Genomic DNA, 12831 nt, shown 5'->3' on the forward strand with positions numbered 1-12831 from the left:
CCGCTAATTCATATTTTCAAGATCCTTGCCTTATCTCTAATTTATGTCAGATTACAAATAGGAACAAAAGATCCACACAGTCAGTTAATCATACTAAGAATCCTCTCATAAGCTACAAAATCCTCTTAAAATTCCCACCCACGAATGAGCTACTTACTAATGACGCACAGCAATTGCAATTAGATTCCTAATTGAAGATTTCATATGAATATGGAGAAATGGATAGAACAGGACGTAAAAGTTCTTTGATTTATGAATCGAAACAAAAAGGAGCGAAATTAATTTTACTGCTTATGCAAATATGAATATGGCATAAAATGTATGTCATGCATAGACACAGTCATAAGATATAGAAATGATAATGATATTAAATTATATAGTTGAGTTGTGAGCATGAAAGTACAAGCTCCTACATATGCAAAACTAATAACATGTTTATGAAAAGTGTATATGTTGAATATGCCACATCAATTATTCATGTTTTAATAGCGAGAAAATAAGCATATTAATGATGTACGATACATATCACTGAAACAAGCAATACTTTTACCCACCATAAAGGAATTCACTTTTCCACTCACTGTTGCCAAAAATTGTTTCCATCTATGAAGCGATGCCAAAATAAAATTTCATATAAAGGAACACATATACTCGTGGATAGAGCAAAAGCATGAATGGAATGGAAAATCAATAGTGAAAAGCAATTTTTGGCTATATCAGGAATCAAGAATCGTCAAATTTTCTTAATTAAATTGAAATCGATTTTTTTTGCATGTCCACTTTCTGTCTTTGCCATTTACCGATGTTCAGATCGGTCGATGATATGGTCTGATTTTATTTCTTTATCATGACACATGTTTCCGATTATGCATATGATCAACATTGAATAATTGGATATGTCTGTGTCCTTTTTGAGCTTTAAGAGTGTTTACCAAGATTCTCATTGAAATTATCGTCTATATCTGGATGGTTTGATCTATTTTGTTGCTGGAATGTGGATTAGAATTAGCAATCAGTCTGCCTACTACAAAATGTCTTTATATTTATTTTTAAGAAGCTATTCCAAGCTTTTGTCTCGTGTTGCTCATTATCTGCAGATTTTCAACCATAATTTTGTGTCCAGCAAGCAAATACTCTGTTAATCATCCTTAAATGAAATAAAAGCAGTTCTGAGTATTCTCAAAATTGAAGAAGCGTGACAGAAATGCAAATCTAAAAATAAGGAACAACCTACAATCCTTTTCCCACTGCCAAGGTCAAAATCAGATTCTTTTTTGGTAAAATTCCATTGATTTCATTCAACTATGAAAGAACTAGAGACACATAAATTATATTCATTGGAATTTCCAATTCCTTATGAATGATTCACGATAGAATTTCCCATAGCATTATCCATCAAAATATTGCTAGTCATTCTTACACCTTCCATTCTAAGCATTACTATAAATTTGTAGCAAATTATAGTAAACATCGTAAAATGTGGCACAATCAAAAAAGGACTGAATGAGGTTACACGTAAAAGTCATTTACCTAATCACACTTTTCACTTTAGCACGATGTTTCGGCTATTACTAATGGGAATTGAAAATATTCAGCAATTAGTTCTTGTTAGCCAAACTAGAATTTTAATTGTTTGCTCTACATTCGGTTTTTTGTGGAAGATATGAAAACTTGTCATGCGTAATAATGTGCTGATCCGAGATAATACTTTAATAACATTTGATTGAAAGCCTCAATCATCGAAATGATTCAAAACATACAACATTCCATCAGTTTCAACAGATAATGCTTCCAACAAAAAACTGATATGATTTTCTAAGCAAAATTAATTTCCTACTTCCAATTCTCGTCGATTTATTTTTTCCCACATCATTGATGATGAAAATAATACAAAACAAATAATACAGCAGCAATCGACATGTCTGTCTATGTGTGTAGCTCACAAAAAACTTTTAATCGTCATCGAGATTTTCTTTCATTTTTCCACCACAACACGTTCAGCTTGCGGCGTCTTTATGTGCGTATAATTGAAACGTCATCAGAAACGAAGGAATTATAAACGGAAATGAAATTTTTGCTTCTTTTACCGACAATCTTACTCGCATTCTTTTCTCATCTCGTTATTTTTTCTGCTGTATGTGTTTGTGGCTGAGTGAAAAATCAGAGAAAAACGACTCTCGTAAGTGTGGCTCTTGATTGAATTTTCTCAAGCTATTGAGTGGAATTTGGAAAATATTTTTGATATATTTTGAGATGCCCGAGGGACACAAGATTGTCGTTGGGCATTAGAGTGTGAAATTGATAAGATAAATTGCAGCGTGGGAACTTCAAGCAGATTTATGACTCAATTTTCACAATATTTGCTTTATTTTTGGAGAGTCTCGAATTACCAAATAAAGTCAATAATATTTGCCGGCTTGAAATCATTCAGTTGAAGAGTTGAAATCTCAACAAAATACAGTCGGCGACCAATTGAGCGTGAATTCTTGCTACATCAACATTCACAATAAATTATTAAATTAGATATCTAAAATTAGATATGTCAACACTGTACAAGTATTTTTGTTTTATATCCGAAAATATTTTTTCTTCTGCTTATTCTCACGGTTGTTAGATTTACTTCTTGATATTGTCAAATCAACCTAAGGGATCGTTTGTAAGTGATGTCTTATATCATTCGTGGGCAACCTGTATGCTGAAACACATGCCGTATGTGGTTTCAGTCGAGGCTTAGCACAAAGGTGTTCCGTGAAAAATAAAAAGTTGCCAGCCTTTCTTATATCCATGGGAACAATTAACCACACCCACTCTTCCTCCTATATGCACCACTGTCTGGTTGCTAAAGATCATTTTTCTTAATAAATTCTGATGCAGTCCAACGCTATCCTAGTAGAGAATATACTACTTTTTTCTAGGTACCAGTGGCGTATTAAGGTGGGATATTAGCCATCCTCTCCCTTTCTGACTACAATGACCCTGACAAGGTCAGTCGTCAATTCAAAATGTCTCTCTATGTCTTGTTAATAGAAAAGTAAAGAATGGAAGTGATTTGAAGTCCGAAAAGTGGCAGCATAGACCTTGAAAACTTTTCCTACACATAAACTACGAACAAAATGAAGCATCTGCAGCCACATCTGCTGCTTGTTTAATTCACACTTCTTTTCAAAATACAAAAAATTTTGCGAAAATTATTTTTATATATTTTCACATCCATTGTATCTTTACAAAATTTAAACAAGGGATTTTCTGTTCTTTTCTTCACAAAAAAAGATCATTTTCTCTTCCTTCGCTGATCATCTTAAATGAAGCAACATTTTCTCACAATTTTTATTTCGCCGAAACAGTTTCAATTTTAACGTGAAATTGTCGAGTGAAGTCAAGCCATTTTATGGAATAAATATTCAGCACAACAATAATAATAAAAGGAGAATTGCGTGTGGAATATAAAGTGCTAACACGCAAATTATCAATCAGCGGATTCTATTAATATTCACAAGAAAACACTTTTATGACACAGTATTGATGACATTTTTGATGTACTGGAACTGCGACATTTGTGAAGCTAGAATGATGTTTTTTATATTCTAAAATATTTATTTGATTCTATTGATTGACAGAACATCTTCTGTCTCCTGTAAATTAGACATTAATCTACAAAAGTAAATAATCATCCAGACTTCACAAAAGTCCTCAAAATGTGTGTCATTTACACGTTTACAAACAAATCGATTTCAATTATTGAGATTGAACATCGCAAGGGAGCCATAAAGTATGGTCTATGATCATATCCAGGCATCATGATACATTCTATAAAATCGTAAAAAACATAATGTCTGTCAAGCGTCCACAACATCCACCTCTGAGCACATTCGGATGTGCGATGAGAAGAATGTGACAAATGAACAGATGTTTGATGAACTTAAATGGAAAGAGAGAGATTGGGACTCTACTATACATATATAAATGATTGTGTAGATCTACTTCTATGAGGCGAAGATGAAAATGGCCTGAAAGTCAATGTCAAATGAAGAAAACTGTAAGTTAGGAAGTTGCCAAATTTCAGTAGAAAGCGCATTTTTTGTCGCTAATTTTTTCATATGACATACAGTCACTTCTGATTAATTCGGACATACTTAAAAAAATTTTAAAAAAAAATCAATCAGGAAGTGTTTACCCTTGACCAATTGACTGTCAGCCTTCAAATTTTTTCGCTATTTTTCACACAAGAAAAATTGTCATCGCCACAGTTTTTCAAAAGAAAATAAAAATTGAATCATCAAGGCTTTATGTCTCTTTCTCTTCTCTTCCTCTCTGATGATATTTTTGTTTTTTTGGCAAGTGTCATTAGACTCATTTTTTTATAGTCTTCAATAGATAAACTTTAATAAGATCGTAAAAAAACATTTTACTCTGTGTTATCTTAAATCAGTGAAAATCGGAAGTGGATTTTTGTGGACTGTTGATTGAACTTTTATGTGAAATAGAAATTGACAAGGTTGAGGTTATATCTTGATAAAAATTTTAATTAAAACAGCAAGAACGGAAGTGAATTTTAGAAAACAATACAAGACATTAAATTTGATTGTGTCTATCCAACACAAATAAAAGTTTTTAATTGTTGACCGTCGTTAAAAGTCAAGTGAGCTGTAGAAATTCAAAATTGAGATAAGATAGCAGCAATTCAAGTCATTTAAAATGGCTACACAAAGCACCGACGGTGATGAAGCTTATAAACGAGAATATCATCGTTTTCAGTCTATTGTGGGCAGTAATTATGTTCGACAGACATCTGTGAGTGAATTTTATGCTTAATTAAAATCTTTGTAAATTGATTTATTTATGACTGGTGATGAAATATACAGCTGTTGACTATTAGGTCTTTGTCTACATATATTTCTGCACACCAGTGAACCTTAAGAGCTTTATTGTTGTGTCTAGCGTCTAGTTTGTCAAAAACACTATTGTTGGAGTGGCATGGACCTCAGAACCCCTCCACACCTCCAATAAATTTCAAAATTCATCCTTAACACCCCTCTTCCTTCACCTCAATACATCTAGCTACAACCCTGTAATGCCTTTAGCTACTTTTAGCGCAATTGGGTAATTTAAATAAGTTATAGCAATCATCGAAATGCTTGAGTTGCTCCAAATTTGAAAACAATTTTTGTGCATTCACTACAGACTCAAATAAACAAAAGTCTACACTTTTGCCACTTTTCAGAAAATTTCCCGCAGTGTATTTCAAACAGCGAGGAATATCGTGAGAGAAGAAAATAATTATCGAGATGAAAGTCTTATTTTTAAAAATGAGTAAATGACTCATTTCATCAATCCAAAGATCTCGTTTAAAAAATCATGACTTAACAAAAAATAACAAAGATTTCATATTACAGAGAGCAAAAGGAAAAGGGTTTGTTAAGTTCAATGCCTTGCCTTCAAAGAGATCAAAGAGAAAATTCGAGATTAATGTTTCATCAGGATTGAAATGTCCAGTCATTCAACTTGTACAATTCAATTCTCAAAATGAAAATTCTCATCAATTTTGCATCAGGTGTATATTGACTTTGATGCTGCTGATGCCAATTGAATCCAAACTTTTCATTCCTTTTCACATAAAAAATTCACAAAACTTTCCTTTTTTTCTTATTTTCACCCTTCATCGTCAATTCCCCAAACTTTCAGCATATTTGTTAGTTTATTCATCTCCATCCATTCAATTTGGAAGAACCTCACTCACTCGACTACATGAAAAATTGCTATAACGTGCTCTATGACTACGATAAAGGATTGTAATATCGCGCACATGTGTTTCAATTATTATGTCATGTGATATGATTTACTCCATTCTATCATAAAAGCTCTTATTCTTTACTATTATTATTCATCTTCTTTTTATTTCATTGTTTCCATAACAATATGAAAGAATGCATGCTATGACTGTATGATATACGTATATAAAGATACAAAGAAGAAGGAGAAGCTATCAAGGAAGTAACAAACTTGTTCTACTACTTTAGGCCGTAATTCCTCATTCCTTTTTGAATATTTTTCATATTTTTTGTTATCTGTGCTGTTTTGGCATGGAAAAAATATGAAATTGAGGTTTCTATGTGCCACAGATGAACTGATATCAATATTTGGTACTTAAATCACAAGAGCGTCCTCATTTCTTTCATATTTATGGAACGATGTGTTTTCAATTGATCGGAATCTGATTTTGACTTTCTACATTGTGAAACGATCTAAACTTTTCAACTTTAAAGCTCTTCCTATACCCATTTCATGCTTGAAATCGATTTAAAGTTTCAGAATAGTGAGAACGAAGACTTTTCCGTGACTACAAAAAACTCAATTTTAACTTTTTTTCTCCTTCTTCCTTATTGTTGACTTTTCTCGTCTACTTTTATGTTGTGCTGTATATACTGTATATATGAGAAAAGCAGTAAAGTTAATTCATTGGGAAATGAGAGGAAAGAAAAGTACGAAAAATTTTTCCCTTCACTAATCAACTTTTCCTTTCTTGCTTATCACTTTACAGTCGGAATATGGTTTAACTGAAGAACAAGTAGCAGGTGAGCAAAATATTTAATTTTATTTACTTTAATTTTAAGCATACAAGAGCAAAAATGGAAAATTTTCATTCTTTTTAGCTTCTTTAAGGTATACATAATGAGTAGAGGAAGAAGTTAGTTGAGGATGATATGAATAGCACTTCTGTTTTCCAAAAGTGCTAAGAGGATTTTGATGGAATTTTGGAATTTCACATTATGCTTAATGTAATTTTGTGAAAATTTTGTGAATCCTTGTCATATCTGCAGCAACTGTGTGATTATTGAGGGGAACTGAACTTACGTCCTCTCTGGTGCCTCCAACAGAGATTCTATCAATGTCAGATTTCCTTTACACATGTCTCGATACCCAAGATACCACACATCCATAAAGCATTCCAACTATATTGAAAATAGATTTGAATATGCAACAAACCACTGCGAAGATGCCACCTAGAAACCGAACTGCATCCATTCGAAAACTAATAAAAATGTCAATGCTAAACATTTAACCTGGATTTTCCACAACTTCACCCAAATTTCTGACCTCAAAAAACTCTCATGAAACTTTTCCAAATAACATTGTCTCTGTGCATGCACAAAAAAAATGGGAGCATCTTTATTATTCAGATTCACACAGAGTTGCTGCAGATCTGAATATTTATCCTGGGAGAGAACGAAGGTTATAAATTTTTCTCCCACACTTGACACATTTTTCCATGTATGTTCTTGCGGTATTTTTAATATCATGCATAAGAAAATATATGCAAAGTACATACTTAATATAAAGTGGTCCATAATATAAAGTCGAGTTGATCAATATTTGGATGGGAAAGGTATGGAAAAATTTAGTGCACCAGATGGTTTAATTAAAAAAATTCTTCGTCGTCTTTCGATTAAATTTTCAATGCGATAGCATCATTGAAACTGCTATCGAGGTATTCTGAACAGACGTGAGTTTAGCTCACTTTAAGCTAAAAAATTGGAGACGTAAAATAATTGCTGATCAAGAAACCGATAACACCATTACAGAAGTTCCAAAATTCAATATTGATTTCCATTTTATTACAAAAATTAAAGTTAAATCTTTTGGAAAGTCGAGAATTGGAAGTGACAAAAATACTCTGGATTCAATCGTGCGAGAAGTAATTTACTGGGTCAATTACAAGATTTCTCTTTCAATTGATATTCACCCGAACGGCACAAATTGAAATGCTGCCACCACCAGCATACTTAGAACCATGTGACAGCCACTTGACGAACTTATCCAAATTTGCTGAGCAACTGCCACTTGGTTCTAAAGACATATAGTGTCGCCTCATCGCCTTGGTGACATCATTTCAATATGTGCTGATTGGGTCGACTTTCTCTTCAATTACATTCCAATAATTTTTATGCAAACCTTAAAGAAGCTTGATTCTTGTAAACATTCATGTCTATAAATTCCTTAAAAAACTAGTGTATCGGGTAGAAACCCAATGCGGATATATTCACACCGTCCATAAAAAGTTTCGCGGGTAGGCCAAGCTTCGCTTGGCGAATGTTTGAGGGATCAGGCTCCAGCGGGTAGGCCAAGCTTCGCTTGGCAAATGTTTCAGGGATCAGGCTCCAGCGGGTAGGCCAAGCTGCGCTTGGCGAATGTTTGAGGGATCAGGCTTCAGCGGGTAGGCCAAGCTTCGCTTGGCAAATGTTTGAGGAATCACGCTCCAGCGGGTAGGCCAAGCTTCGCTTGGCAAATGTTTGAGGGATCAAGCTCCAGTGGGTAGGCCAAGCTTCGCTTGGCAAATGTTTGAGGGATCAGGCTCCAGCGGGTAGGCCAAGCTTCGCTTGGCAAATGTTTGAGGAATCAGGCTCCAGCGGGTAGGCCAAGCTTCGCTTGGCAAATGTTTGAGGAATCAGGCTCCAGCGGGTAGGCCAAGCTTCGCTTGGCAAATGTTTGAGGGATCAAGCTCCAGCGGGTAGGCCAAGCTTCGCTTGGCAAATGTTTGAGGGATCAGGCTCCAGCGGGTAGGCCAAGCTTCGCTTGCAAATGTTTGAGGAATCAGGCTCCAGCGGGTAGGCCAAGCTTCGCTTGGCAAATGTTTGAGGGATCAAGCTCCAGTAAGGGTAGGCAAGCTTCGCTTGGCAAATGTTTGAGGGATCAGGCTCCAGCGGGTAGGCCAAGCTTCGCTTGGCAAATGTTTGAGGGATCAGGCTCCAGTAAGGGTAGGCCAAGCTTCGCTTGGCAAATGTTTGAGGGATCAAGCTCCAGCGGGTAGGCCAAGCTTCGCTTGGCAAATGTTTGAGGGATCAGTCCTCCACGGGTAGGCCAAGCTTCGCTTGGCAAATGTTTGAGGAATCAGGCTCCAGCGGGTAGGCCAAGCTTCGCTTGGCAAATGTTTGAGGGATCAAGCTCCAGTAAGGGTAGGCCAAGCTTCGCTTGGCAAATGTTTGAGGGATCAGGCTCCAGCGGGTAGGCCAAGCTTCGCTTGGCAAATGTTTGAGGGATCAGGCTCCAGATCGGGTAGGCCAAGCTTCGCTTGGCAAATGTTTGAGGAATCAGGCTCCAGCGGGTAGGCCAAGCTTCGCTTGGCAAATGTTTGAGGAATCACGCTCCAGCGGGTAGGCCAAGCTTCGCTTGGCAAATGTTTGAGGGATCAAGCTCCAGCGGGGAGGCCAAGCTTCGCTTGGTAAATGTTTGAGGGATCAGGCTCCAGCGGGTAGGCCAAGCTTCGCTTGGCAAATGTTTGAGGGATTAGGCTCCAGCGGGTAGGCCAAGCTTCGCTTGGCAAATAATTGAGGGATCAAGCTCAAGCGGGTAGGCCAAGCTTCGCTTGGCAAATAATTGAGGGATCAAGCTCAAGCGGGTAGGCCAAGCTTCGCTTGGCAAATGTTTGAGGGATCAAGCTCCAGCGGGTAGGCCAAGCTTCGCTTGGCAAATGTTTGAGGAATTAGGCTCCAGCGGGAAGGCCAAGGTTCGCTTGGCAAATGTTTGATAATTTTCATACAACGTTCAAGGATTCAAAAAATCATAGAAAACATTGATTTTGAAATTTTGTATGAAAAAGAAAGTTTTTTGCTTTTTTAGAAGCAACGGCTGTTCCTGCCATGCCCAAAATCTAATCAGCTCTTCTATAGAGCAGCACGGATCGTTTGCAAAAAACTAGAAGTCTCTACGATGTCTCGTTATTGAGATTTCTTGCTGATTAACTTGTTTGTTTGTTTGTTTGTTTGCTTGTTTGCTTGCTTACAGAAAGCGAATTTTTCGATTTTCTCAGCAATGCCTCAACCAATTTCAAATCTGTTTTTTGATTATGGTGAGGAATTCCAGGCACAAACTTTTTGCGATAGAACAAAACTTGCTATTGTGCTTAGTTTTGCTGAAAATCCAAAAAACTGATTTTCAAATCTGAACAAATTCAATACATTCACACGTGAAAACGGTGTGAATATAATAATATTCTTATTCCTTTCCAGAATTCAAAGAAGTTTTCATGCTTTTCGATAAGGATGAAGATGGATCAATTACAATGGCTGAGCTGGCCGTTGTGATGCGTTCACTTGGACAACGTCCTACGGGTAAGTAGTCTCAAAATATATTGAACTAAATTATTTGTAATACCCAATTAAGTAGATTAGGATTCATTAGAAGTTGACATTAACCAGAATTTAACTAGAGAGTATTACAAATATAGAGTTCGAATCTCAAAATAATTGAAATTTTGTGATAACCTTTCATTATTTATATTTTTTTTTTATTTTTTACAAACAGAAACTGAACTCCGAAACATGGTTAATGATGTCGATCAAAATGACAATGGCATGATAGAGTTCAATGAATTTTTGCAAATGATGTCAAAGAAGATGCGCGAGGGTGACAGTGAAGATGAGTTAAAGGAAGCTTTTAAGTGAGTATTGAAATTTTGATATGAATGACTTTGCCTACATGTTTGCCAGCTCCTCATCACCATTAACATCATCATTTGGTTTAAATAAATAAATCCGTGATGATAATGTAATGCATAATATTATGCTTATCTTACATCTTAATGTAATGTCTCAAGAGAAATCACTGAATTTTTTTGGTTGCTTCTTTCAAAAATATATAATCGACATGGTGCTGTTGTTGCTGATATATCTGTTAACACAGTATACTTTACTAAATGTAATGATACTATAGCTAATGCTTCATCGTTGTATGATGTTATGTTAATGGATATAATCATGGAATTTTAAAGTTTGAGATTAAAGTCGTCACTAGTTAATGAAAGGAACAAGAAGTTTGGGAATGATCTAATAATCAAGTTTCATGCATCAGCTTAATCTACATAGTAAACTTACTACTTCCAAAATAATATCCACATAGGTACGCGATCGATTCTTGTCGCAAAATTTTTATACATCTGAGCTAAACAGCTTATCGGAAATAAAATCTCGAGTATGAAAACTTAAGAAAGATAATCCTTTGTTATTTGATTTACATCCACGCTGTTCTACGTTGAAAATAAGCTACTTCTTTTACATTCCTTCCAAAATCAACAAAATTCACTTGTTAGTATCTTCAGCACTAAAAGTAATATCCCTTAAGAGGATTTTCAATTTTTTGTAAATTTTTATATTGGGCAAAACCATTTTGCTGGGAATTTTATATGTGGCATATCCGTTTTGCTGGGAATTTTATATGGGGCAAAACGGTTTTGCTGAGAATTTTATATGTCCCTGTTCGAAACATCTCAAAGGGGAAAATTCACATAATTTTTTAGCGCATTTTTGAAATTTTTTTCAAAAAGGTAGCTTAATAAGACACTTTGTTCGGTCGGTCGGTCGGTCGGTCGGTCGGTCGGTCGGCTGGAACGCGAGATCTCGAAAACTAGACATCGTAGAGAGCTCGGAATGGTTTTAAAAGATCAGTTCCATAAAGTTATTGGCGCCTCGGTCATTTAAAAGTTTCAAATCAAAGCATAAATACTATAATTAACAATTTTTCATTTTCATATACAACAATAACAAAAACAACATTACGTTTTTTCATTGTTTTACAGTGTTTTTCAATGTTTGTCGATGTTTTTACAGTGTTTACTGAACAATGTTTGAATTTTTTTTTACCGTTATGAGATTTTGAATTATGAAAATCCGTTAAATGATTAAGTTCTTAAATTTGTGGAAGTTTTATATGGATCTTGTGTTTTTGGTCTGGAAGTGACCTGGATCTTACTGGATCTTGTGTTTTTGGTCTGGAAGTGACCTGGATCTTACTGGATTTTGTGTTTTAGGTCTGGAAGTGACCTGGATCTTACTGGATTTTGTGTTTTAGGTCTGGAAGTGACCTGGATCTTACTGGATCTTGTGTTTTAGGTCTGGAAGTGACCTGGATCCTACTGGATGTTGTTTTGCGGATCTGGAAGTGACCTGGATCCTACTGGATCTTGTTTTGTGGGTCTGGAAGTGACCTGGATCCTACTGGATCTTGTGTTTTAGGTCTGGAAGTGACCTGGATCCTACTGGATGTTGTTTTGCGGATCTGGAAGTGACCTGGATCCTACTGGATCTTATTTTGTGGATCTGACAGTGACCTGGATCCTACTGGATCTTGTTTTATATATCTGGAAGTGACATGGATCCTACTGGATCTTGTTTTTGTCGGTCTGGGAGTTATATAGATTCTACTGGATCTTTTTTTATAGACGGGGAACTAACTTAAAAATCAATTACTGATCGCTGGGACAAAAATGCGCTGAAGTAACTCGATAAGAACGAGTACTTTTGTAATTTTTTTTAAACCTTATCTCACCATCCCCCATAATGTCATTCTCGAAACAGGCTTGATATGAAGTGAAAATAGGAAAGAAAACGTACGGAAAAGCAAATTTTCTGTAGAAATACAGGCTGATAGAGAAGCTTAAACGATCAAAAGCTTCAAAGATGTGAGGAACTTTCCATTCAATATTATTTCTTCTATTTAGCAAATCTTTCATATGACCTTGTGAAATGAGGGTTTTAAAGGCAGTCTTTGTGATCAGAAAGTGTGGTTTGAATGGCATTTTGGATGCTGATATTGAAAAAAAAAGTCATAAAATTTTATGTATCCGTACTTTAAGGAAAATGAAACTAAAATGCGCTGTATGTGCATCAATAAAATCTTCTATCACAAAATATTCAATTCTCTGTATTTGTCACGTAGGATTGTAACATTTAAGGCACACGAGCAGAAGAAAGAAAAATTCTAGTAAAATTGACATACTCTAGTATAAAAAAATCAATACAGGCTTGGATCATTGAATTCAAATTAGGATGCCAGAGAAAT

General features: G+C 35.5%; 1 protein-coding gene across 3 annotated transcripts in view; it reads left to right on the plus strand.

The window, feature by feature from the left end:
• The window catches only part of LOC139087878 (uncharacterized), a 141973-nt gene that overhangs the window by 116727 nt on the left and 12415 nt on the right, over nucleotides 1–12831 (plus strand). For all 3 annotated transcript variants that reach the window (XM_070636833.1, XM_070636832.1, XM_070636831.1), the window contains 3 exons: nucleotides 6539–6572; nucleotides 10005–10106; nucleotides 10300–10435. In XM_070636833.1, the coding sequence (XP_070492934.1) occupies nucleotides 6539–6572; nucleotides 10005–10106; nucleotides 10300–10435 (272 nt within the window). The remainder of the gene's footprint in view (nucleotides 1–6538; nucleotides 6573–10004; nucleotides 10107–10299; nucleotides 10436–12831) is intronic.

The sequence above is a fragment of the Chironomus tepperi genome, unplaced genomic scaffold (genome assembly GCF_022539635.2).
Source record: "Chironomus tepperi strain 1889 unplaced genomic scaffold, CSIRO-AGI_Ctep_v1 contig_137, whole genome shotgun sequence".
Classification (NCBI taxonomy): Eukaryota; Metazoa; Arthropoda; class Insecta; order Diptera; family Chironomidae; genus Chironomus; species Chironomus tepperi.